Here is a 26,527-nt window from a genome sequence, read left to right as displayed (position 1 = left end):
ACTGGTTCTCAAGAGAAGACAGGCTATGTGCAACACTGCCCACAAAATGAGGTGGAAACTGAGCTGCACTTCCTAACCTCCTGCCAAATGTATGACCATATTAGAGACACATATTTCCCTCAGATTAGACAGATCAGCGGTTCCCAAACTTTTTATAGTCCCGTATCCCTTCAGTACATTCAACCTCCAGCTGTACCCCCTCTAGCACCAGGGTCAGTGCACTCTCAAATGTTCTTTGTTGTTGCCGTCATTGTAAACCTGCCACACACACACACACACACACACACACACACCCACAATACGATAAATTTATTAAACATAAGAATGAGTGTGAGTTTTTGTCACAACCCGGCTCGTGGGAAGTGACAATGAGCTCTTATAGGACCAGGACACAAATAATAATAATAATCAATAATAATAATAATAATAAATAATAATAATAATAATAATAAATAATTGTGTTGTCACTTCCTGATCATAGAGAGCTCTTATTTTCTATGGTAGAGTAGGTCAGGGCGTGGCAGTTATCTAGTTTATTTAGTTCTATGTTGTTTGGTTCTAGTTTCTGTTTTTCTATGTTGGGGTTTTTGTATGATCCCCAATTAGAGGCAGCTGGTCATCGTTGTCTCTAATTGGGGATCATATTTAAGTAGTTGGTTTTTCCCCACCTGTGTTTTGTGGGTAGATTATTTTGAGTTAGTGCATGTTGCACCGCTGTCGTCCCGGTTTGTTGTTTTGTTTATTCGTTTATTGTTGGTCTCGCAACGTTTCACATTAAAATAAAAGATGTGAAATTAAAATTAAATTAAAATAAAAGAAATACGACAAACGTGACATGTGCTCTTTATTTAACCATCTTTCATATAAAACCTTATTTGTTCATCGAAAATTGTGAGTATCTCACCACAGGTTAATGAGAAGGATGTGCTTTGAAAGGACGCACACAACTCTGCAATGTTGGGTTGTATTGGAGAGAGTCTCAGTCTTAAAATCATTTTCCACACACAGTCTGTGCCTGTATTTAGTTTTCATGCTAGTGAGGGCCGAGAATCAACTCTCACATAGGTACGTGGTTGCAAAGGGCATCAGTGTCTTAACAGTGCGATTTGCCAAGGCAGGATACTCTGAGCGCAGCCCAATCCAGAAATCTGGCAGTGGATTCTGATTTAAATAAAATTTTCACAGAACCTCTTGTTGCAATCTTGATGAGGCTCTCTTGTTCAGATATCGGTAAGTGGACTGGAGGCAGGGCATGAAAGGGATAACGAATCCAGTTGTTTGTGTCGTCCGTTTCGGGGAAAGTACCTGCGTAATCGCGCACCCAGCTCACTCAGGTGCTTCCCTACGTCACATTTGACATTGTCTGTAAGCTTGAGTTCATTTGCACACAAAAAAATCATACAATGATGGAAAGACCTGTTTATTGTCCTTGTTAATGCAGACAGAGAAGAGCTCCAACTTCTTAATCATAGCCTCAATTTAGTCCCTCACATTGAATATAGTTGGGGAGAGTCCCTGTAATCCTAGATTCAGATCATTCAGGCGAGATAAAACATCACCCAGACAGGTCAGTCGTGTGAGAAACTCCTCATCATGCAAGGGGTCAGACAAGTGAAAATTATGGTCAGCAAAGAAAATTTTAAGCTCGTCTCTCAATTAAACAAAACGTGTCAATACTTTGCTCCTTGATAACCAGCGCACTTCTGTATGTTGTAAAAGCTTTACATGGTCACTGCCCCATATCATTACATAGTGCAGAAAATACACGAGAGTTCAGGGGCCTTTCTTTAACAAAGTTAACAATTTTCACTGTAATGTCCAAAACGTCTTTCAAGCTGTCAGGCATTGCCACGTCCTGACCAGTATAAGGGGTTATTTGTTATTGTAGTTTGGTCAGGAAGTGGCAGAGGGGGTATTTGTTTCATGTGGTTTGGGGTTTGTTGGGCTATGTTCTATGTTAGTCTATTTCTATGTTAGTTCTAGTCTTTCTATGTCTATGTTTAGTTAATGGGGGTTGACCTTCAATTGGAAGCAGCTGCTCCTCGTTGCTTCTAAATTGAAGGTCTTATTTAAGAGGCGGTGTTTTTCCCCTATGGGATTTGTGGGTAGTTGTCTCCTGTTTATTGTCGTTTATTGTTTTTGTTTACGTGATTTGTTTGTTTGTTTTTCCTTCTTCAACATTAAAAAGAAGAGGAGTATACTGGTTCCCGCTGCGTTTTGGTCGGATCCTTACGACGCCCGTTACAGGCATTCCCTTGGCAGCGAGAGCCTCTCGGTGGATGCTGCAGTGGACCCAGGTGGCGTCGGGAGCAACTGCTTGTACACACGCGTTACCGCTCCACTACGTCTCCCTGTCGTGGCTTTTGCTCCATCGGTACAGATACCAACATGAGCAGCAGCTACGATTGGCTACATACGGACCTTTAGTGGAATTCCCACGAAAGAGGAAGTAACGGTTAATGTGATTGGATGTTCATTATTTGACTTCCTGTATTTGACATTGTGTTGTTATTTCGCTGAGCACTAGATGGTTTATTTGTAGTTTTTGGCAGTGAAACGAGGCGATTCAGGCGAGGAAAAAACCTCACCCAAATGTATAGACCAGTTGTAAAATTATGTCTGAAAATGGGAAGAAAAATGTTACAAAAAATATATAAACATGTATTTACCCCCGATGGCATTGCGCAAACCCCAGTTTGGGGATACCTGACACAGACTAACAAACAATTCGAAAACAAACCTAGTTTTGATAAACTCTCATATCTACTGGGTGAAATACCACAGTGTTCCATCACAGCAGCAAGATGTGTGACCTGTTGCCACAAGAAAAGGTCAACCAGTGAAGAACAAACACCATTATAAATACAACCCATATTTATGTTTGTTTATTTTCCCGTTTTTTTAATTAAACTATTTGCATATCATTAGAACACCTGGTGCACTCTGGGACCTAGTAACACCTGGTTCTACTGCACTGTGGGACCTAGCAACACCTGGTTCTACTGCACTGTGGGACCTAGTGACACCTGGTTCTACTGCACTGTGGGACCTAGTAACACCTGGTTCTACTGCACTGTGGGACCTAGTAACACCTGGTTCTACTGCACTGTGGGACCTAGTAACACCTGGTTCTACTGCACTGTGGGACCTAGTAACTCGTTCCTAGTGGTATGTGGTATCTCAGCCCTCCATCTAGTTCCTGTATTGACAGCAGCAGCAGCAGCAGCAGCAGCAGTAGAAACATGACTCTGGCAGGTAGCCTAGTGGTTAGAGGGGGGAGGCAGGTAGCCTAGTGGTTAGAGGGGGGGAGGCAGGTAGCCTAGTGGTTAGAGGGGGGAGGCAGGTAGCCTAGTGGTTAGAGGGGGGAGGCAGGTAGCCTAGTGGTTAGAGTAGAGGGGGGGGGGGGGGGCAGGTAGCCTAGTGGTTAGAGGGGGGAGGGCAGGTAGCCTAGTGGTTAGAGGGGGAGGCAGGTAGCCTAGTGGTTAGAGGGGGGAGGCAGGTAGCCTAGTGGTTAGAGGGGCGGCAGCGTAGCCTAGTGGTTAGAGGGGGGAGGCAGGTAGCCTAGTGGTTAGAGGGGGGAGGGCAGGTAGCCTAGTGGTTAGAGGGGGGAGGCAGGTAGCCTAGTGGTTAGAGGGGGGAGACAGGTAGCCTAGTGGTTAGAGGGGGGAGGCAGCATAGCCTAGTGGTTAGAGGGGGGAGGCAGGTAGCCTAGTGGTTAGAGGGGGGAGGCAGGTAGCCTAGTGGTTAGAGGGGGGAGGCAGGTAGCCTAGTGGTTAGAGGGGGGAGGCAGGTAGCCTAGTGGTTAGAGGGGGGAGGCAGGTAGCCTAGTGGTTAGAGGGGGGGAGGGCAGGTAGCCTAGTGGTTAGAGGGGGGAGGCAGGTAGCCTAGTGGTTAGAGGGGGGAGGCAGGTAGCCTAGTGTTTAGAGGGGGGAGGCAGGTAGCCTAGTGTTTAGAGGGGGGAGGGCAGGTAGCCTAGTGGTTAGAGGGGGGAGGCAGGTAGCCTAGTGGTTAGAGGGGGGAGGGCAGGTAGCCTAGTGGTTAGAGGGGGGAGGGCAGGTAGCCTAGTGGTTAGAGGGGGGAGGCAGCGTAGCCTAGTGGTTAGAGGGGGGAGGCAGCGTAGCCTAGTGGTTAGAGGGGGGAGGCAGGTAGCCTAGTGGTTAGAGGGGGGAGGCAGGTAGCCTAGTGGTTACAGCGTTAGACTAGTAACCGAAAGGTTGCAAGATTGAATCTGCTGCAGCTGTCGTTCTGCCCCTGAACAAGACAGTTTAACCCACTGTTCCCCGGTAGGCCGTTATTGAAAATAAGAATTTGTTCTTAACTGACTTGTCTAGTTAGATAAAGATAATAAAATAAAAATGACTGATACACACACACAGTGATGTGAGGAAGAGCAGCGCTTAGCGACAGTGTCTTACCGAGCAGCGCTTAGCGACAGTGTCTTACCGAGCAGCGCTTAGCGACAGTGTCTTACCGAGCAGCGCTTAGCGACAGTGTCTTACCGAGCAGCGCTTAGCGACAGTGTCTTACCGAGCAGCGCTTAGCGACAGTGTCTACCCGAGCAGCGCTTAGCGACAGTGTCTTACCGAGCAGCGCTTAGCGACAGTGTCTTACCGAGCAGCGCTTAGCGACAGTGTCTTACCGAGCAGCGCTCATTAATTCATGACACACATCTCAGCAGGACTCTTACAGACAGACACACAGTACACACACATGCAGGCAGACTGACACACAGAAACACACACAGACAGATGGAGGGAGAGCTCTGTACCTGTCTCACTCCCTGACCATAGAGACAGATGGAGGGAGAGCTCTGTACCTGTCTCACTCCCTGACCATAGAGACAGATGGAGGGAGAGCTCTGTACCTGTCTCACTCCCTGACCATAGAGACAGATGGAGGGAGAGCTCTGTACCTGTCTCTGTGTCACTCCCTGACCATAGAGAGCCCTTGTTTCTCTATGGTGTAGTAGGTCAGGGTGTGACTAGGGGGTAGTCTAGGTTTATATTTCTATGTTGGTGTTCTAGTTTATATTTTCTAGGTTTTGTATGATTCCCAATTAGAGGCAGCTGGTAATCGTTGTCTGTAATTGTGGGATCATATTTAAGGAGCTATTTTTCCCCACATGTGTTTGTGGGATATTGTTTTGTGTTTGTGTACCACGTAGTCACGTTTAGTTGTTTGTTTATTTGTTTTTGCTTGAAGTTTCACTTTGGAATAAAGATGTGGAACTCTCTCTACACGCTGCGCCTTGGTCCCGTTCTTACGACAGCCGTGACACTCTGTGTGTGGAGTAAATGTGGTCTAGAGGTTTTTTCCCCCCCCCTCTGGTTACACATTTAATATGTTGATAGAAATGAGGTAAAAACGGATTTAAGTTTCCCTGCATTAAAGTCCCCGGCCACTAGGAGCGCCACCTCCGGATGAGCGTTTTCCTGTTTGCTTGTGGCCTTATACAGCACATTGAGTCCCGTCTTAGTGCCAGCATCGGTTTGTGGTAGGAAACAGACGGCTATGAAAAATACAGATGAAAACTCTCTTGGTAAATAGTGTAGTCTACAGCTTATCATGAGATACTCTACCTCAGGGAGGCAAAACTTTGAGACTTCCTAAACATTAGATTTCGTGCACCAGCTGTTATTTATAAATAGACACAGACCTCCACCGTTTTTATTACCGGAGGCAGCTGTTCTGTCTTGACGATGGTCCGATTAACCCGTCAGCTGTATCATATCCATGTCGTCGTTCAGCCACGACTCTGTGAAACATAAGATATTACAGTTTTTAATGTCCCGTTGGTAGGATATCCTTGATCGGAGCTCATCTAGCTCTGTTTCGGTATGATAGCTAGCTTAGTCTCTACGGCTAAAAGCTAACAAGCTAACCAGCTGAACAACTAGTCCTGTTTCGGTATGATAGCTAGCTAAGTCTCTACGGCTAGATATTACAGTTTTTAATGTCCCGTTGGTAGGATATCCTTGATCGGAGCTCATCCATCCATTTTGTAAATCCAATGATCGCACGTTGGCTAATAGGACTGGTGGTAGAGGGAGTTTACTCAGACGGCAGCCAGACCTCCGCCCCCTTTTTCTCTGTCTTTTCTTCACATGAATGACGGGGATTTGGGCCCGTTCCCTAGAAAGCAGTATATATCCTTCACGTCGGACCTCGTCAATTTTATAAAATCTTTGTCCAGTTCGAGATGAGTAATTGCTGTTCTGATGTCCAGAAGTTATTTTCGGTCATAAGTGACGATAGCAGCAACATTATGTACAAAATACGTTTTTTTTAAATAACGTGAAAAAAAACCCACAACTGTACAATTGGAGTTTAGGAGGACGTAAAAACGGCAGCCATCTTCTCCGGGCGCCATTCTTCCAAGTCCACCTCAAACTGTATTTTAGATCACTGGACAGTCTGTCCAACCAACCTCACAACCGCTGAAAATACGTTTGTGTTTGCCAAGGCTACATACATATATAATGTGCCGCTAACACAGGACTAGTTTAAAAAAATGTTTTATCTGATTCGTTTGCCTCGCAGCGTTGCGTTTGCCTCGCAGCGCTGCGTTTGCCTTGCAGTTGCAGTGCGTTCCGTGTGGTCCATACGTTGGATTTATATAACGTAAACGCGTCAAACTGTATGCGTGTAGACTGTTTGACAGAAATGGTAGCAGAAGGTGAATGTTGAACTTCTGTTGCGCACATATCCTGATGATGCTGCGTACCATTTTGAGCAATGACACTGTTAGGTGTGATCGTTGCTTGATAGCTTGATGGCTAGCTACAGAGGTTAGCTGGCTAGTTAGCTACAGAGGTTAGCTGGCTAGTTAGCTACAGAGGTTAGCTGGCTAGTTAGCTACAGAGGTTAGCTGGCTAGTTAGCTACAGAGGTTAGCTGGCTAGTTAGCTACAGAGGTTAGCTGGCTAGTTATCTACTGCCATCAGATGTTGTTGTGTTATTATCATATTTAGCCTATTCCACCGTTTTATAAAATGCATACTGTCATTTGAATATAGCGCTGGGGGAAAAGGGAATCCGGACACACTGTGGACACGGTAGACACCAGAGGAGGCTGTTGAGGGGAGGAAGACTCATAATAATGGCTGGAAACCGCGTGAATGGAATGTCATTAAATCACCCGGAAACAATGTGTTTGATACCATTCCGACTAGAAGTCCGCTCCGGCCATTACCACGAGCCCGTCCTCCCTAATTAAGGTGCCACCAACCTCCTGTGGTAGGACACATTTAAATGTAGTTGTAGATGCATGAAGTGTTCGGGAAATTCCATGATCTGAACTCTAAAGCCAAAGATGTTTTATTTATTTATAACTAAACCAAGATAGACCGCAGCCTGTCGTTTCAAATTAGATATAGTGGGCAGAGCCAAGCAGGAGATAGCGAGATCCTATTGGCCCTTTCTAGCATTTATTTAAATATTTCCTTTGGCGAACACCTACTCTGAAATGCGCGTGTGTAATAACTAAATTTGCCTTTGCTTTCTAAACAACACAATTTTTTTGGGGGGGGGGGGAAACTTTGGCAAAAAAAAAGGGTAAAGTCTACAAAACTCAATCCACTGTGTTCGTAACAGATTGTAGTTCTTGAGAAAAAATATATATTTTTATTGAAATTAAATGTTTAATCGATGAATACATTTGCAGAATATCGGTCAAAATCCATTTACATTTTAGTCATTTAGCAGACGCTCTTATCCAGAGCGACTTACAGTGGTGAATGCGTACATTTCATACATTTTTTCTCTGTACTGGTCCCCTGTGGGAATCGAACCCACAACCCTGGTGTTGAAAACACCATGCTCTACCATCCATCTTCTCCCACTGAGTGGAAACGCCAACCGGATGCTTCACATGCTATACATCCGATATAATCTGAACTGTCAAATCTTCTCGACCACGGGCATATGGGTAATGTAGTCCGTTTTTGGGGGGTTATTCTGAGCAGTATGAAATGGGGGGGAGGAGGGGGCCCGTTGTTCGAGAGCATCAAAACGACTGCAGGCGATTTACCCGATCTACAAAAACAAAAAAAATCACTTCACATCATTAAAAAATAACACTCATTATTATTTGTAGATCAGTTGGGTCCAAAAAAAGAAAATTATACCCATGATACATTGCTGTCTTTTGATCCTGTGGAGGACTTCCTGCTTCTCCTACTGCTTGTTGTTTGAGGAGAGAGAAAAGGAGCAATTCAACTGCACAGTTTTTTACGATTTAACAGAATGGTAAGATCACTTACGAATTGTGATTATGTTAAATGTGCCATATCATTGGTAACAGCATATATAGTTTTATATATATATTTGTTTCTGTTTGTTGCAGTGTATGCTAACGTTTAACGTGACACACAACGTTATTTCAAGCAGCTAGATCACATTCAAGCTAGTTCTTTTCTTCCTTTCTCCCAGCTAGCCAACTCTTCAGGGATTTATTCATTATATGGAAACAGTTTTACCGAAAAATCTGAATCTGTCCATCCAATAGATAATCCGGTTTGGAGGAGAAAAAAAAAACGGTTTCTGTTTACAAAAACGTTGTGCAACAAGAATCGGTGGAAATGATTAAAGCCATGATAGCAGTGATTTGCTAATTTAACTAGCTAGTCCTGTTTCGGTATGATGGTTAGCTAAGTCTCTACAGCTAAAAGCTAACCAGCTGAACAACTAGTCCTGTTTCGGTATGATAGCTAGCTAAGTCTCTACGGCTAAAAGCTAGCAAGCTAACCAGCTGAACAACTAGTCTGTTTAGGTATGATAGCTAGCTAAGTCTCTACGGCTAAAAGCTAGCAAGCTAACCAGCTGAACAACTAGTCTGTTTAGTGTGATGATTGATGGCAGACTCGCTGTAACGTTACAATTATTGGCATATTTCTTAGTGTTTAGCTTCACTGGAGCTAGCTGGCTAATTTGGTGATCATTTCCTAGCTAATTAGTTTACACAACATAATTTACCATTTGCATTTTATGCTGGCAAGCCATGTTGATAACGTTAGCTAGCAGATGGTGCGTTTAACGTTAGCTACCTAACTATCAGTATGTGAATCGTTGTGTATCACATATTTGGCCCAGTGCCCAGGAGTGAGTTAACATTAGTTCGGTATGCCCCTTTCTGCCTCTCTCTCTTTTTCTGCTCCTCTCTCTGTCTCTCTCTCTCTCTGTCTCTCTCTCTCTCTCTCTCTCTCTCTCTGCCTCTCTCTCTCTCTGACAGGGGGGGGGGGGGTGGGACCACTCACGTATTCCCCACGATGAGTAGTTCCATGCAGTTTTTATTGGCTGATTCAGTATGACCATGTGAGGCGACTGTCTGCATGCCTTTCTGTTTACATCATGAGTTTGGAGAGGAGCAGATGGCGAGAGAAACACTGCTCTGGTCTCTGTAGATCTGGTCCTCTTGTTACATATTTATTTTCGAGAGAGAGAGAGAGAGATTTCCACTTGTCCAGGAAGGCGTTTGGTATGTGGTCCTGTGTATCTATAGCACTGTTGTAGATCATTGATAGTTGTTGGACAAATGTATGTGTTCAGGTCAAAGTAGGCTGTTGTCGTCTTCAGGTCAGAGAGCTGAGATGGTAACCTGTTGGACTGACGTTAGGGGGGGCAGCAGGTGGCCAAGTGGTTGGGGGGGGGGGGCAGGTAGCCTAGTGGTTAGAGTGGAGGGGCGGCAGGTAGCCTAGTGGTTAGAGTGGAGGGGCGGCAGGTAGCCTAGTGGTTAGAGTGGAGGGGCGGCAGGTAGCCTAGTGGTTAGAGTGGAGGGGCGGCAGGTAGCCTAGTGGTTAGAGTGGAGGGGCGGCAGGTAGCCTAGTGGTTAGAGTGGAGGGGCGGCAGGTAGCCTAGTGGTTAGAGTGGAGGGACGGCAGGTAGCCTAGTGGTTAGAGTGGAGGGGCGGCAGGTAGCCTAGTGGTTAGAGTGGAGGGACGGCAGGTAGCCTAGTGGGTTAGAGTGGAGGGGCGGCAGGTAGCCTAGTGGTTAGAGTGGAGGGGCGGCAGGTAGCCTAGTGGTTAGAGTGGAGGGACGGCAGGTAGCCTAGTGGTTAGAGTGGAGGGACGGCAGGTAGCCTAGTGGTTAGAGTGGAGGGACGGCAGGTAGCCTAGTGTTTAGAGGGGGGGAGGCAGGTAGCCTAGTGGTTAGGGGGGGGGGCAGGTAGCCTAGTGTTTAGAGCGTTGGACTAGTAACTGAAAGGTTGCAAGTTCGAATCCCCGAGCTGACAAGGTAAAAATCTGTCGTTCTGCTCCCTGAACAAGGCAGTTAATCCCCTGTACCTCTCCCCCCCTCCACCCCCAGGCTGTAGAGGCTGTGTCCAGTGTGTGGGTTCCCCTGTACCTCTGACCTCGTGTACCTCTAACCTCGTGTACCTCTAACCTCCTGTACCTCTCCCCCCCAGGCTGTAGAGGCCGTCTCCACTCTGTGGGTATTGGGTTGTGAGCAGCAGTGAGTGGCCTCTTCACCAGCACCTCCAGAGCTCCAGCAGCAGCAGCCTGCCACCCAGCCAGACATCTCAACCCCCCCCGCCCCCAGCCTGACCCCCCCCCCTCCCAGCGGGGTGAGGGGCCACCAGCATGGAGGCCTCCTTCGGACCCACCTTCTCAGCCGTGGTTCCTGGAGCTAAAAGTGAGTCCACCTCAGGGAAAACCTCTGTTAGGGATAACTCTGTCACTCAGGGAAAACTCCTCTGTCACTCAGGGAAAACTCCTCTGTCACTCAGGGAAAACTCCTCTGTCACTCAGGGAAAACTCCTCTGTCACTCAGGGAGAAAACCTCTGTCACTCAGGATAAGGAATCATGTCAGCTGATATCCGTTCTATCTGCAACATCCTGGAAGTGTAACCTCACTGACTACGCTCTAGGTGTGTCAGATATAGAAATATATAATCTAGAAATATATAATCTAAATTCTATGGTGTCAGTTTAACCTCACTGACTAAGCCCTGTCAGACATAGAAATATATAATCTAGATTCTATGGTGTCAGTTTAACCTCACTGACTAAGCCCTAGGTGTATCAGACAGAATCTAGATTATATATTTCTATGTTGTCAGTTTAACCTCACTAAGCCCTGTCAGACAGAAATACATAATCTAGATTCTATAGTGTCAGTTTAACCTCACTGACTAAGCCCTGTCAGACATAGAAATATATAATCTAGATTCTATGGTGTCAGCAATTTATTGTGGTAACTTCCTAGTGAGTACAATGGTAGGTAGCTACTCTATATGGCTGGTAGCTACTCTATATGGTTGGTAGCTACTCTATATGGTTGGTAGCTACTCTATATGGGAGCTAGCTACTCTATATGGCTGGGAGCTACTCTATATGGCTGGGAGCTACTCTATATGGCTGGGAGCTACTCTATATGGCTGGTAGCTACTCTATATGGCTGGTAGCTACTATTTATGGTTGGTAGCTACTCTATATGGTTGGTAGCTACTCTATATGGTAGGTAGCTACTCTATATGGTTGGTAGCTACTCTATATGGCTGGTAGCTACTCTATATGGCTGGTAGCTACTCTATATGGCTGGTAGCTACTCTATATGGCTGGTAGCTACTCTATATGGCTGGTAGCTACTCTATATGGCTGGTAGCTACTCTATATGGCTGGTAGCTACTCTATATGGCTGGTAGCTACTCTATATGGCTGGTAGCTACTCTATATGGCTGGTAGCTACTCTATGGTTGGTAGCTACTCTATGGTTGGTAGCTACTCTATATGGCTGGTAGCTACTCTATATGGCTGGTAGCTACTCTATATGGCTGGTAGCTACTCTATATGGCTGGTAGCTACTCTATATGGCTGGTAACTACTCTATATGGCTGGTAACTACTCTATATGGCTGGTAGCTACTCTATATGGCTTGTAGCTACTCTATATGGTAGGTAGCTATATGGTTGGTAGCTACTCTATATGGTTGGTAGCTACTCTATATGGTTGGTAGCTACTCTATATGGCTGGTAGCTACTCTATATGGCTGGTAGCTACTCTATATGGCTGGTAGCTACTCTATATGGCTGGGAGCTACTCTATATGGCTGGGAGCTACTCTATATGGCTGGTAGCTACTCTATATGGTTGGTAGCTACTGTATATGGCTGGGAGCTACTCTATATGGCTGGGAGCTACTCTATATGGTTGGTAGCTACTGTATATGGCTGGGAGCTACTCTATATGGCTGGTAGCTACTGTATATGGCTGGGAGCTACTCTATATGGCTGGTAGCTAGCTACTCTATATGGCTGGTAGCTAGCTACTCTATATGGCTGGGAGCTACTCTATATGGCTGGTAGCTACTCTATATGGCTGGTAGCTACTCTATATGGCTGGTAGCTACTCTATATGGCTGGGAGCTACTCTATATGGCTGGTAGCTACTCTATATGGCTGGTAGCTGGTAGCTACTCTATATGGTTGGTAGCTACTCTATATGGCTGGTAGCTACTCTATATGGCTGGTAGCTACTCTATATGGCTGGTGGCTGGTAGCTACTCTATATGGTTGGTAGCTACTCTATATGGCTGGTGGCTGGTAGCTACTCTATATGGTTGGTAGCTACTCTATATGGCTGGTAGCTACTCTATATGGCTGGTAGCTACTCTATATGGCTGGGAGCTACTCTATATGGCTGGGAGCTACTCTATATGGCTGGGAGCTACTCTATATGGCTGGTAACTACTCTATATGGCTGGGAGCTACTCTATATGGCTGGTAACTACTCTATATGGCTGGTAGCTACTCTATATGGCTTGTAGCTACTCTATATGGTAGGTAGCTATATGGCTGGTAGCTACTCTATATGGCTGGTAGCTACTCTATATGGTTGGTAGCTACTCTATATGGCTGGGAGCTACTCTATATGGCTGGTAGCTACTCTATATGGTTGGTAGCTACTCTATATGGTTGGTAGCTACTCTATATGGCTGGTAGCTACTCTATATGGCTGGGAGCTACTCTATATGGCTGGTAGCTACTCTATATGGCTGGTAGCTACTCTATATGGCTGGTAGCTACTCTATATGGTTGGTAGCTACTCTATATGGTTGGTAGCTACTCTATATGGCTGGGAGCTACTCTATATGGCTGGGAGCTACTCTATATGGCTGGTAGCTACTCTATATGGCTGGTAGCTACTCTATATGGCTGGGAGCTACTCTATATGGCTGGGAGCTACTCTATATGGCTGGTAGCTACTCTATATGGCTGGGAGCTACTCTATATGGCTGGGAGCTACTCTATATGGCTGGTAGCTACTCTATATGGTTGGTAGCTACTCTATATGGTTGGTAGCTACTCTATATGGTTGGTAGCTACTCTATATGGCTGGGAGCTACTCTATATGGCTGGTAGCTACTCTATATGGCTGGTAGCTACTCTATATGGGAGCTAGCTACTCTATATGGTAGCTAGCTACTCTATATGGTTGGTAGCTACTCTATATGGCTGGTAGCTAGCTATTCTATATGGCTGGTAGCTAGCTACTCTATATGGCTGGTAGCTAGCTACTCTATATGGCTGGTAGCTAGCTACTCTATATGGCTGGTAGCTAGCTACTCTATATGGCTGGTAGCTAGCTACTCTATATGGCTGGTAGCTACTCTAAATGGCTGGGAGCTACTCTATATGGCTGGGAGCTACTCTATATGGCTGGGAGCTATTCTATATGGCTGGGAGCTACTCTATATGGCTGGGAGCTACTCTATATGGCTGGTAGCTACTCTATATGGCTGGTAGCTACTCTATATGGGAGCTAGCTACTCTATATGGTAGCTAGCTACTCTATATGGTAGCTAGCTACTCTATATGGCTGGTAGCTAGCTACTCTATATGGCTGGTAGCTAGCTACTCTATATGGCTGGTAGCTAGCTACTCTATATGGTTGGTAGCTACTCTATATGGCTGGTAGCTACTCTATATGGCTGGTAGCTACTCTATATGGCTGGGAGCTACTCTATATGGCTGGGAGCTACTCTATATGGCTGGGAGCTACTCTATATGGCTGGGAGCTACTCTATATGGCTGGGAGCTACTCTATATGGCTGGGAGCTACTCTATATGGCTGGGAGCTACTCTATATGGCTGGGAGCTACTCTACTCTATATGGCTGGGAGCTACTCTACTCTATATGGTTGGTAGCTACTCTATATGGCTGGTAGCTACTCTACTCTATATGGTTGGTAGCTACTCTATATGGCTGGTAGCTACTCTATATGGCTGGGAGCTACTCTACTCTATATGGTTGGTAGCTACTCTATATGGCTGGGAGCTACTCTATATGGCTGGGAGCTACTCTATATGGCTGGGAGCTACTCTATATGGCTGGGAGCTACTCTATATGGCTGGGAGCTACTCTATATGGCTGGTAGCTACTCTATATGGGAGCTAGCTACTCTATATGGTAGCTACTCTATATGGTAGCTAGCTACTCTATATGGTTGGTAGCTACTCTATATGGCTGGTAGCTACTCTATATGGCTGGTAGCTACTCTATATGGTTGGGAGCTACTCTATATGGCTGGTAGCTACTCTACTCTATATGGCTGGTAGCTACTCTATATGGCTGGTAGCTACTCTATATGCTAACTACATATTAACCCCATACTCTGTCTCCACTCCGCTCTGTGTTCAGCTGAATTTAAGGTCACTACGGTAACTGAATGGTACCTAAATAGGGTTAAACTACAAGATAACTTAGGGTAACCCCCAGACTCTCTCTCTCTCTGTTCCAGCGGAAGCTTCCAGTACCTACAAGCAGCACCGCCGTACCCCCTCTTCCTCCAGCACCCTCACATACTCACCACGAGACGACGAGGATGGCATGGTACACGCACACACACACACACACACACACACCACAACACACACACACCCTATTAAACACTGTAGGGGCCACGCGCTCTGACCCTGTCTGGAAAACACACACACACACACACACACACACACCATATTAAACACTGTAGGGCCACGCGCTCTGACCCTGTCTGGAAAACACACACACACACACACACCATATTAAACACTGTAGGGGCCACGCGCTCTGACCCCGTCTGGAAAACACACACACACACACACACACACACACACACACACACACACCATATTAAACACTGTAGGGCCACGCGCTCTGACCCTGTCTGGAAAACACACACACACACACACACACACACACACCATATTAAACACTGTAGGGCCACGCGCTCTGACCCTGTCTGGAAAACACACACACACACACACACACACCATATTAAACACTGTAGGGCCACGCGCTCTGACCCTGTCTAGGAAACACACACACACACACACACACACACACACACACACACACACACACACCATATTAAACACTGTAGGGCCACGTGCTCTGACCCTGTCTAGGAAACACACACACACACACACACTGATTTTTGTCATTATGTCTTTTTGTGTTCTGCAGAAATATATAATGTATAGTAAATGCGATTATTTTTATTTCAAGTGAAGTTTATTTGACTGGTACACAATACAATGAAATACTTTCGCTAGAAACATTCTGGAAAATGTTTCCCCGGGAAAATCATCTGAGGAGTTTTACCACATCAGTCACTGGCTTCATGAATAAGGACATCGATGACAACGACAACGTCGTCGTCGTCTCCACGGCGACGTACATATCCCAACCGGAAGACCTGTCGCTTTCAAGGAGCGGGAATATTAACCCCGGATAAAGTATAACGTAATTCCTGCTACGACTTCTGACGATAAAATAAAACGGGCAAAAACAGACGACAAAAAAAAGGTAGAATCCTACTATACCGGTCTCCGACCACTCGTCGGATGTTGCGTGACCCAACCGCGAGTTGCCCAGTGACGCGAGCCTATCAGACGAGCTAAATACCTTCTATGCTCACTCACGAGGAAAGCAACACTGAACCATGCACGAGTGCACCAACTCTTCCAGACGACCGTGTGAACACCCTCTCTGTAGCTGATGTGAGTAAGATCTTTAAATCGGTCGACGTTCACAAAGCCGCAGGGACAGACCGATATTTACCAGGATGCGTATTCGGAGCATGCACTGACCGGCTGGTAAGTGTCTTCACTGACAGTTCAACCTTTCCCTCGACTCTGTCTGTAATACCGACATCTTTCAAGCAGACCATCATAGTCCCTGTGCCCCCCAAAAAAATCCAAGTCGTAGACTTGTTTTCTCTCTGCTACCGCACGGCAAGCGGTACCGTTGCACCAAGTCCGGAACCAACCGGACCGTGAACAGCTTCTACCCCCAGTCGTAGGACTGCTAAATAGTTCGTACGGGTAGGTAGCAATTTGGTTAACTGTTGAACTGTCTGTATTGACTCTTTTTTTGCGCTACGTTGTGACTCATCACAGACAGTACTGCTGCTGCTACCCTTTACTGCTGCTGCTACCCCTTTACTGCTGCTGCTACCCCTTTACTGCTGCTGCTGCTACCCTTTACTGCTGCTGCTACCCTTTACTGCTGCTGCTACCCTTTACTGCTGCTGCTACCCTTTACTGCTGCTGCTACCCTTTACTGCTGCTGCTACACCTTTACTGCTGCTGCTGCTACCCTTTACTGCTGCTGCTACCCTTTACTGCTGCTGCTACCCCTTTACTGCTGCTGCTACCCTTTACTGCTGCTGCTACCCCTTTACTGCTGCTGCTACCCCTTTACTGCTGCTGCTACCCCTTTACTGCTGCTGCTACCCTTTACTGCTGCTGCTACCCTTTACTGCTGCTGCTACCCCTTTACTGCTGCTGCTACCCTTTACTGCTGCTGCTACCCCTTTACTGCTGCTGCTACCCTTTACTGCTGCTGCTACCCTTTACTGCTGCTGCTACCCCTTTACTGCTGCTGCTGCTACCCCTTTACTGCTGCTGCTACCCCTTTACTGCTGCTGCTACCCCTTTACTGCTGCTGCTACCCTTTACTGCTGCTGCTACCCCTTTACTGCTGCTGCTGCTACCCCTTTACTGCTGCTGCTACCCCTTTACTGCTGCTGCTGCTACCCCTTTACTGCTGCTGCTACCCCTTTACTGCTGCTGCTACCCTTTACTGCTGCTGCTGCTACCCCTTTACTGCTGCTGCTACCCTTTACTGCTGCTGCTGCTACCCCTTTACTGCTGCTGCTGCTACCCCTTTACTGCTGCTGCTGCTACCCCTTTACTGCTGCTGCTGCTACCCCTTTACTGCTGCTGCTGCTACCCCTTTACTGCTGCTGCTGCTACCCCTTTACTGCTGCTGCTACCCTTTACTGCTGCTGCTACCCCTTTACTGCTGCTGCTACCCCTTTACTGCTGCTGCTACCCCTTTACTGCTGCTGCTACCCCTTTACTGCTGCTGCTGCTACCCCTTTACTGCTGCTGCTACCCCTTTACTGCTGCTGCTACCCCTTTACTGCTGCTGCTATCCTTTACTGCTGCTACCCCTTACTGCTGCTACCCCTTACTGCTGCTACCCTTTACTGCTGCTGCTACCCTTTACTGCTGCTGCTATCCTTTACTGCTGCTGCTACCCTTTACTGCTGCTGCTATCCTTTACTGCTGCTACCCCTTTACTGCTGCTGCTGCTACCCTTTACTGCTGCTGCTACCCCTTTACTGCTGCTGCTACCCCTTTACTGCTGCTGCTGCTACCCTTTACTGCTGCTGCTACCCCTTTACTGCTGCTGCTACCCTTTACTGCTGCTGCTACCCCTTTACTGCTGCTGCTATCCTTTACTGCTGCTGCTACCCCTTTACTGCTGCTGCTACCCCTTTACTGCTGCTGCTACCCTTTACTGCTGCTGCCCCTTTACTGCTGCTGCTACCCCTTTACTGCTGCTGCTACCCTTTACTGCTGCTGCTACCCCTTTACTGCTGCTGCTACCCCTTTACTGCTGCTGCTACCCCTTTACTGCTGCTGCTACCCTTTACTGCTGCTGCTACCCCTTTACTGCTGCTGCTACCCCTTACTGCTGCTGCTACCCCTTTACTGCTGCTGCTACCCCTTTACTGCTGCTGCTACCCTTACTGCTGCTGCTACCCTTACTGCTGCTGCTACCCCTTTACTGCTGCTGCTACCCCTTTACTGCTGCTGCTACCCCTTTACTGCTGCTGCTACCCCTTTACTGCTGCTGCTACCCCTTACTGCTGCTGCTACCCCTTTACTGCTGCTGCTACCCCTTTACTGCTGCTGCTACCCCTTTACTGCTGCTGCTTACCCCTTTTACTGCTGCTGCTACCCCTTTACTGCTGCTGCTACCCCTTTACTGCTGCTGCTACCCTTTACTGCTGCTGCTACCCCTTTACTGCTGCTGCTACCCTTTACTGCTGCTGCTACCCCTTTACTGCTGCTGCTACCCCTTACTGCTGCTGCTACCCTTTACTGCTGCTGCTACCTTTACTGCTGCTGCTACCCCTTACTGCTGCTGCTGCTACCCCTTTACTGCTGCTGCTACCCCTTACTGCTGCTACCCTTTACTGCTGCTGCTACCCTTTACTGCTGCTGCTACCCCTTACTGCTGCTGCTGCTACCCCTTTACTGCTGCGGCTACCCCTTTACTGCTGCTGCTACCCCTTTACTGCTGCTGCTACCCTTTACTGCTGCTGCTGCTACCCCTTTACTGCTGCTGCTACCCTTTACTGCTGCTGCTACCCTTTACTGCTGCTGCTGCTACCCCTTTACTGCTGCTGCTGCTACCCCTTTACTGCTGCTGCTGCTACCCCTTTACTGCTGCTGCTGCTACCCCTTTACTGCTGCTGCTGCTACCCCTTTACTGCTGCTGCTACCCTTTACTGCTGCTGCTACCCCTTTACTGCTGCTGCTACCCCTTTACTGCTGCTGCTACCCCTTTACTGCTGCTGCTACCCCTTTACTGCTGCTGCTACCCCTTTACTGCTGCTGCTACCCTTTACTGCTGCTGCTACCCTTTACTGCTGCTGCTATCCTTTACTGCTGCTACCCCTTACTGCTGCTACCCCTTACTGCTGCTACCCTTTACTGCTGCTGCTACCCTTTACTGCTGCTGCTATCCTTTACTGCTGCTGCTACCCTTTACTGCTGCTGCTATCCTTTACTGCTGCTACCCCTTTACTGCTGCTGCTGCTACCCTTTACTGCTGCTGCTACCCCTTTACTGCTGCTGCTACCCCTTTACTGCTGCTGCTGCTACCCTTTACTGCTGCTGCTACCCCTTTACTGCTGCTGCTACCCTTTACTGCTGCTGCTACCCCTTTACTGCTGCTGCTATCCTTTACTGCTGCTGCTACCCCTTACTGCTGCTGCTACCCCTTTACTGCTGCTGCTACCCTTTACTGCTGCTGCCCCCTTTACTGCTGCTGCTACCCCCTTTACTGCTGCTGCTACCCTTTACCTGCTGCTGCTACCCCTTTACTGCTGCTGCTACCCCTTTACTGCTGCTGCTACCCCTTTACTGCTGCTGCTACCCTTTACTGCTGCTGCTACCCCTTTACTGCTGCTGCTACCCCTTTACTGCTGCTGCTACCCCTTTACTGCTGCTGCTACCCCTTTACTGCTGCTGCTACCCTTTACTGCTGCTGCTACCCCTTTACTGCTGCTGCTACCCCTTTACTGCTGCTGCTACCCCTTTACTGCTGCTGCTACCCCTTTACTGCTGCTGCTGCCCCTTTACTGCTGCTGCTACCCCTTTACTGCTGCTGCTGCTACCCCTTTACTGCTGCTGCTACCCCTTTACTGCTGCTGCCCCTTTACTGCTGCTGCTGCTACCCCTTTACTGCTGCTGCTGCTACCCCTTTACTGCTGCTGCTACCCCTTTACTGCTGCTGCTACCCCTTTACTGCTGCTGCTACCCCTTTACTGCTGCTGCTGCTACCCCTTTACTGCTGCTGCTACCCCTTTACTGCTGCTGCCCCTTTACTGCTGCTGCTACCCCTTTACTGCTGCTGCTGCTACCCCTTTACTGCTGCTGCTACCCCTTTACTGCTGCTGCCCCTTTACTGCTGCTGCTGCTACCCCTTTACTGCTGCTGCTGCCCCTTTACTGCTGCTGCTACCCCTTTACTGCTGCTGCTACCCCTTTACTGCTGCTGCTACCCCTTTACTGCTGCTGCTACCCCTTTACTGCTGCTGCTACCCCTTTACTGCTGCTGCTACCCCTTTACTGCTGCTGCTACCCTTTACTGCTGCTGCTACCCCTTTACTGCTGCTGCTACCCCTTTACTGCTGCTGCTACCCCTTTACTGCTGCTGCTACCCCTTTACTGCTGCTGCTGCCCCTTTACTGCTGCTGCTACCCCTTTACTGCTGCTGCTGCTACCCCTTTACTGCTGCTGCTACCCCTTTACTGCTGCTGCTACCCCTTTACTGCTGCTGCTACCCCTTTACTGCTGCTGCTACCCCTTTACTGCTGCTGCTAACCCCTTTACTGCTGCTGCTAACCCTTTACTGCTGCTGCTACCCCTTTACTGCTGCTGCTACCCCTTTTACTGCATGCTGCTACCCCTTTACTGCTGCTGCTGCCCCTTTACTGCTGCTGCTACCCCTTTACTGCTGCTGCTGCTACCCTTTACTGCTGCTGCTACCCCTTTACTGCTGCTGCTGCTACCCCTTTACTGCTGCTGCTACCCCTTTACTGCTGCTGCTATCCTTTACTATCTACTCCAATTAACTCGTACCCCTGCACATCGACTCGGTACTGGTTCCCCCGTGTATATAGCCTGGTTATCAGTACTGGTACCCTGTGTATATAGCCTGGTACCCCCTGTGTATATAGCCTGGTACCCTGTGTATATAGCCTGGTACCCTGTGTATATAGCCTGGTACCCTGTGTATATAGCCTGGTACCCTGTGTATATAGCCTGGTTATCAGTACTCAGTACTGGTACCCTGTGTATATAGCCTGGTACCCCGTGTATATAGCCTGGTACCCTGTGTATATAGCCTGGTACCCTGTGTATATAGCCTGGTACCCCGTGTATATAGCCTGGTACCCACCCCCGTGTATATAGCCTGGTACCCCCGTGTATATAGCCTGGTACCCCCGTGTATATAGCCTGGTGCGCCCCGTGTATATAGCCTGGTGCGCCCCGTGTATATAGCCCGGCGCCCCGTGTATATAGCCCGGCGCCCCGTGTATATAGCCCGGCGCCCCGTGTATATAGCCCGCGCCCCCGTGTATATAGCCCGGCGCCCCGTGTATATAGCCCGGCGCCCCGTGTATATAGCCCGGCGCCCCGTGTATATAGCCCGGCGCCCCGTGTATATAGCCCGGCGCCCCGTGTATATAGCCCGGCGCCCCGTGTATATAGCCCGGCGCCCCGTGTATATAGCCCGGTGCCCCGTGTATATAGCCTGGTGCCCTGTTCTATGTTCCTTGTCTCTGTGTTGTTAAAGGGCCCGTAAACGTTTCTCTGTTAGTCCACCTGTTGTTTAACAAAGCATGTAATGAATAGATTTGATTTGCAGGTTCACTCTGGACAATGCAGCATAAGAGCTGTTCTAATATATCTTCAATTCTGTGTCTGTCTCTCTCTGTCTCTCTCTCTCTGTCTGTTTCTCTTCCCCCAGCTCCCCATCAGCACCCCGAGGCGTTCTGACTCTGCCATCTCGGTGCGTTCCCTCCTCTCTGAGTCCAACATGTCTCTCCGCTCAACCTTCTCTCTTCACGAGGACGACGACGACACGGTACGTGCTAAAGATGCTAACAATTCTTCAACATCAAATATGCTAACACGACGCTATCGATGCCAGTGTTAAATCGATGCTAACGATACTTCAATGATACCCCAGTGCATACCCCAGTGCTATCGATGCTAATGGTACCCCAGTGCTATCGATGCTGACGGTACCCCAGTGCTATCGATGCTAACGGTACCCCAGTGCCATCGATGCTGGCGATACCTGAATGCGAACTATGCTAATGATACCTGAATGCGAACTATGCTAATGATACCTGAATGCTAACTATGCTAATGATACCTGAATGCGAACTATGCTAATGATACCTGAATGCGAACTATGCTAATGATACCTGAATGCTAACTATGCTAATGATACCTGAATGCTAACTATGCTAATGATACCTGAATGCTAACTATGCTAATGATACCTGAATGCGAACTATGCTAATGATACCCGAATGCGAACTATGCTAATGATTCCTGAATGCTAACTATGCTAATGATTCCTGAATGCTAACTATGCTAATGATTCCTGAATGCTAACTATGCTAATGATTCTTGAATGCTAACTATGCTAATGATTCCTGAATGCTAACTATGCTAATGATTCCTGAATGCTAACTATGCTAATGATTCCTGAATGCTAACTATGCTAATGATACCTGAATGCTAACTATGCTAGTGATGTTGTGTGTAGGAGCCCCTGGTGTTTGCAGAGCAGCCGTCAGTGAAGCTGTGCTGTCAACTCTGCTGCAGCGTCTTCAAAGATCCTGTCATCACCACCTGTGGGGTGAGATAAACCATCCCCCAGCCTCACCCCTCCTCTCCTCACCCCTCCTCTCCTCACCCCTGTTTGTCCTCCTCTCCTCTCACTTCCTCACCCCTCTCCTCATCCCTGTTTGTCCTCCTCACCCCTTCTCTCCTCACCCCTGTTTGTCCTCCTCACCCCTCTCCCTCATTGACTTCTGTCTCTGTCTGTCTCCCTCTCCCTCATTGACCTCTCTGTCTGTCTCTCTCTCCCTCATTGACTTCTGTCTCTGTCTCTCTCTCCCTCATTGACCTCTGTCTGTCCCTCATTGACCTCTGTCTCTCCCTCATTGACCTCTGTCTGTCTCTCCCTCCAGCACACCTTCTGCAGACGATGTGCCTTGACCTCCGGTAGGAGACTTTACCTGCCTACACTGTTGGTTAATAGTTACCTTTAGTTGCCTTTATAGTTACCTTAATAGTTACCTTAATAGTTACCTTAATAGTTACCTTTATAGTTACCTTTATAGTTACCTTAATAGTTACCTTTATAGTTACCTTTATAGTTACCTTTATAGTTACCTTTATAGTTACCTTTATAGTTACCTTTATAGTTACCTTTATAGTTGCCTTTATAGTTGCCTTTATAGTTGCCTTTATAGTTGCCTTTATAGTTGCCTTTATAGTTGCCTTTATAGTTACCTTTATAGTTACCTTTATAGTTACCTTTATAGTTACCTTTATAGTTACCTTTCCAGCATCACATGTTAAAGCAAATTGTTGTTACATTTGTTTGTATCTAACTCTCTCCCTTTCCATCTCCCCCCTCTCTCTTTCTCCCTCTCTCCCCTCCTCCCCCACCCTTCTCCCTGTTCTCTCCTTCTCCCCTCCACCCTTCTCCCTGTTCTCTCCCCTCCTCCCCTCCCCCCTACCCATCTTTCTCCCCTCTCTCTCCTTCTCCCTCTCTCCCCTCCTCCCCATCTTTCTCCCTGTTCTCTCCCCTCCACCCCCCCACCCATCTTTCTCCCTGTTCTCTCCCTCTCTCCCCTCCACCCCCTACCCATCTTTCTCCCTGTTCTCTCCCCTCTCCCTCTCTCTCCCCTCCTCCTCCACCCCCTCTCCCTCTCTCTCCCCTCCTCTAGATAAATGTCCGGTGGACACGGCTAAGTTGACGGTGGTGGTGAACAACATAGCTGTAGCAGAGCAGATAGGAGAGCTGTTTATCCACTGTAAATATGGCTGCCGGCTCCTCAACACCGCCAGCCCAGCTTCCCCTAACGGGGCCGGTGGAGGGGCTTCCCCTAACGGGGCCGGTGGAGGGGCTTCCCCTAACGGGGCCGGTGGAGGGGCTACTGCTAGTAGGGGCGAAGGGACACCTAAGATGGGAGGACCTGGGAACTTTGAAGTGGATCCAATGGGGTGTCCTTTTACCATCAAGCTCACCACACGCAAGTACGGGCTGGAAATGTTACTTTGGGTTTAGCTATGGGGGGTCTGACGAGGAGACGAGTCTATGGGGGGGTCTGACGAGGAGACGAGTCTATAGGGGGGGTCTGACGAGGAGACGAGTCTATGGGGGGGTCTGACGAGGAGACGAGTCTATGGGAGGGTCTGACGAGGAGACGAGTCTATGGGAGGGTCTGACGAGGAGACGAGTCTATGGGAGGGTCTGACGAGGACAGTCTATGGGGGGTCTGACGAGGAGACGAGTCTATGGGGGTCTGACGAGTCTATGGGGGGGGTCTGACGAGGAGACGAGTCTATGGGGGGGTCTGACGAGGAGACGAGTCTATGGGGGGGGGTCTGACGAGGAGACGAGTCTATGGGGGGGTCTGACGAGGGGACGAGTCTATGGGGGGGGTCTGAACGAGAGACGTCTATGGGGGGGGTCTGACGAGGAGACGAGTCTATGGGGGGGGTCTGACGAGGAGACGCGTCTATGGGGGGGTCTGACGAGGAGACGAGTCTATGGGGGGGTCTGACGAGGAGACGAGTCTATGGGGGGGGTCTGACGAGTCTATGGGGGGGTCTGACGAGTCTATGGGGGGTCTGACGAGTCTATGGGGGGGTCTGACGAGTCTATAGCGGGGGGGGTCTGACGAGGAGACGAGTCTATAGCGGGGGGGGTCTGACGAGGAGACGAGTCTATAGCGGGGGTCTGACGAGAGACGAGTCTATAGCGGGGGGGTCTGACTAGGAACAGTCTATAGCGGGGGGTCTGACGAAGAGACGAGTCATAAGCGGGGGGTCTGACGAGGAGACGAGTCTATAGCGGGGGGGTCTGACGAGGAGACGAGTCTATAGCGGGGGGGTCTGACGAGGAGACGAGTCTATAGCGGGGGGGGTCTGACGAGGAGACGAGTCTATAGCGGGGGGGTCTGACGAGGAGACGAGTCTATAGCGGGGGGGTCTGACGAGGAGACGAGTCTATAGCGGGGGGTCTGACGAGGAGACGAGTCTATAGCGGGGGGGCTGACGAGGAGACGAGTCTATAGCGGGGGGTCTGACGAGGAGACGAGTCTATAGCGGGGGTCTGACGAGGATACGATCTAGCGGGGGGTCTGACGAGGAGACGAGTCTATAGCGGGGGGGTCTGACGAGGACGAGTCTATAGCGGGGGGGTCTGACGAGGAGACAGTCTATGGGGGTCTGACGAGGAGACGAGTCTATAGCGGGGTCTGACGAGAGACGAGTCTATGGGGGGGTCTGACGAGGAGACGAGTCTATGGGGGGGGTCTGACGAGGAGACGAGTCTATGGGGGGTCTGACGAGGAGACGAGTCTATGGGGGGTCTGACGAGGAGACGAGTCTATGGGGGGGGTCTGACGAGGAACAGTCTATGGGGGGGTCTGACGAGGAGACGATCTATAGGGGGGGGTCTGACGAGGAGACGAGTCTATAGGGGGGGTCTGACGAGGAGACGAGTCTATGGGGGGTCGACGAGGAGACGAGTCTAGGGGGGGGTTCTGACGAGGAGACGAGTCTATGGGGGGGTCTGACGAGGAGACGAGTCTATGGGGGGTCTGACGAGGAGACGAGTCTATGGGGGGGTCTGACGAGTCTATGGGGGGGTCTGACGAGGAGACGTCTATGGGGGGGTCTGACGAGGAGACGAGTCTATGGGGGGGTCTGACGAGGAGACGAGTCTAGGGGGGGGTCGACGAGGAGACAGTCTATGGGGGGGTCTGACGAGGAGACGAGTCTATGGGGGGGTCTGACGAGGAGACGAGTCTATGGGGGGGTCTGACGAGGAGACGAGTCTATGGGGGGGTCTGACGGAGACGAGTCTATGGGGGGGTCTGACGAGGAGAGAGTCTATGGGGGGGTCTGACGAGGAGACGAGTCTATGGGGGGGTCTGACGAGGAGACGAGTCTATGGGGGGTCTGACGAGGAGACGAGTCTATGGGGGGGTCTGACGAGGAGACGAGTCTATGGGGGGGTCTGACGAGGAGACGAGTCTATGGGGGGGCTGACGAGGAGACGAGTCTATGGGGGGGTCTGACGAGGAGACGAGTCTATGGGGGGGTCTGACGAGGAGACGAGTCTATGGGGGTCTGACGAGGAGACGAGTCTATGGGGTCTGACGAGGAGACGAGTCTATGGGGGGGTCTGACGAGGAGACGAGTCTATGGGGGGGTCTGACGAGGAGACGAGTCTATGGGGGGTCTGACGAGGAGACGAGTCTATGGGGGGGTCTGACGAGTCTATGGGGGGGTCTGACGAGGGGACGAGTCTATGGGGGGTCTGACGAGGAGACGAGTCTATGGGGGGGTCTGACGAGGAGACGAGTCTATGGGGGGGTCTGACGAGTCTATGGGGGGGTCTGACGAGGAGACGAGTCTATGGTGGGGTCTGACGAGGAGACGAGTCTATGGGGGGGTCTGACGAGGAGACGAGTCTATGGGGGGGTCTGACGAGGAGACGAGTCTATGGGGGGGTCTGACGAGGAGACGAGTCTATGGGGGGGTCTGACGAGGAGACGAGTCTATGGGGGGGTCTGACGAGGAGACGAGTCTATGGGGGGGGTCTGACGAGGAGACGAGTCTATGGGGGGTCTGACGAGTCTATGGGGGGGGCTGACGAGGAGACGAGTCTATGGGGGGGGTCTGACGAGGAGACGAGTCTATGGGGGGGTCTG

The 26,527-nt window shown here is 49.3% G+C and overlaps 1 protein-coding gene across 1 annotated transcript; it reads left to right on the top strand.

The window, feature by feature from the left end:
- The first annotated feature begins 8,154 nt into the window (after nucleotides 1-8,154).
- Nucleotides 8,155-23,886, top strand: LOC115189486 (E3 ubiquitin-protein ligase TRAF7). The gene is made up of 7 exons (XM_029748101.1): nucleotides 8,155-8,246; nucleotides 10,402-10,628; nucleotides 14,736-14,827; nucleotides 21,529-21,645; nucleotides 22,339-22,431; nucleotides 22,766-22,799; nucleotides 23,531-23,886. The coding sequence occupies exons 2-7, from the start codon at nucleotides 10,577-10,579 to the stop codon at nucleotides 23,869-23,871; spliced, it is 729 nt and encodes a 242-aa protein (XP_029603961.1). The 5' UTR covers nucleotides 8,155-8,246; nucleotides 10,402-10,576; the 3' UTR covers nucleotides 23,872-23,886.
- Nucleotides 23,887-26,527: the final 2,641 nt, after the last annotated feature.

Source organism: Salmo trutta, unplaced genomic scaffold (assembly GCF_901001165.1).
Source record: "Salmo trutta unplaced genomic scaffold, fSalTru1.1, whole genome shotgun sequence".
NCBI classification, from domain to species: domain Eukaryota; kingdom Metazoa; phylum Chordata; class Actinopteri; order Salmoniformes; family Salmonidae; genus Salmo; species Salmo trutta.
The sequence above is the reverse complement of the archived record's forward strand: the minus strand, read 5'-3'. Positions and strand labels throughout refer to the sequence as shown.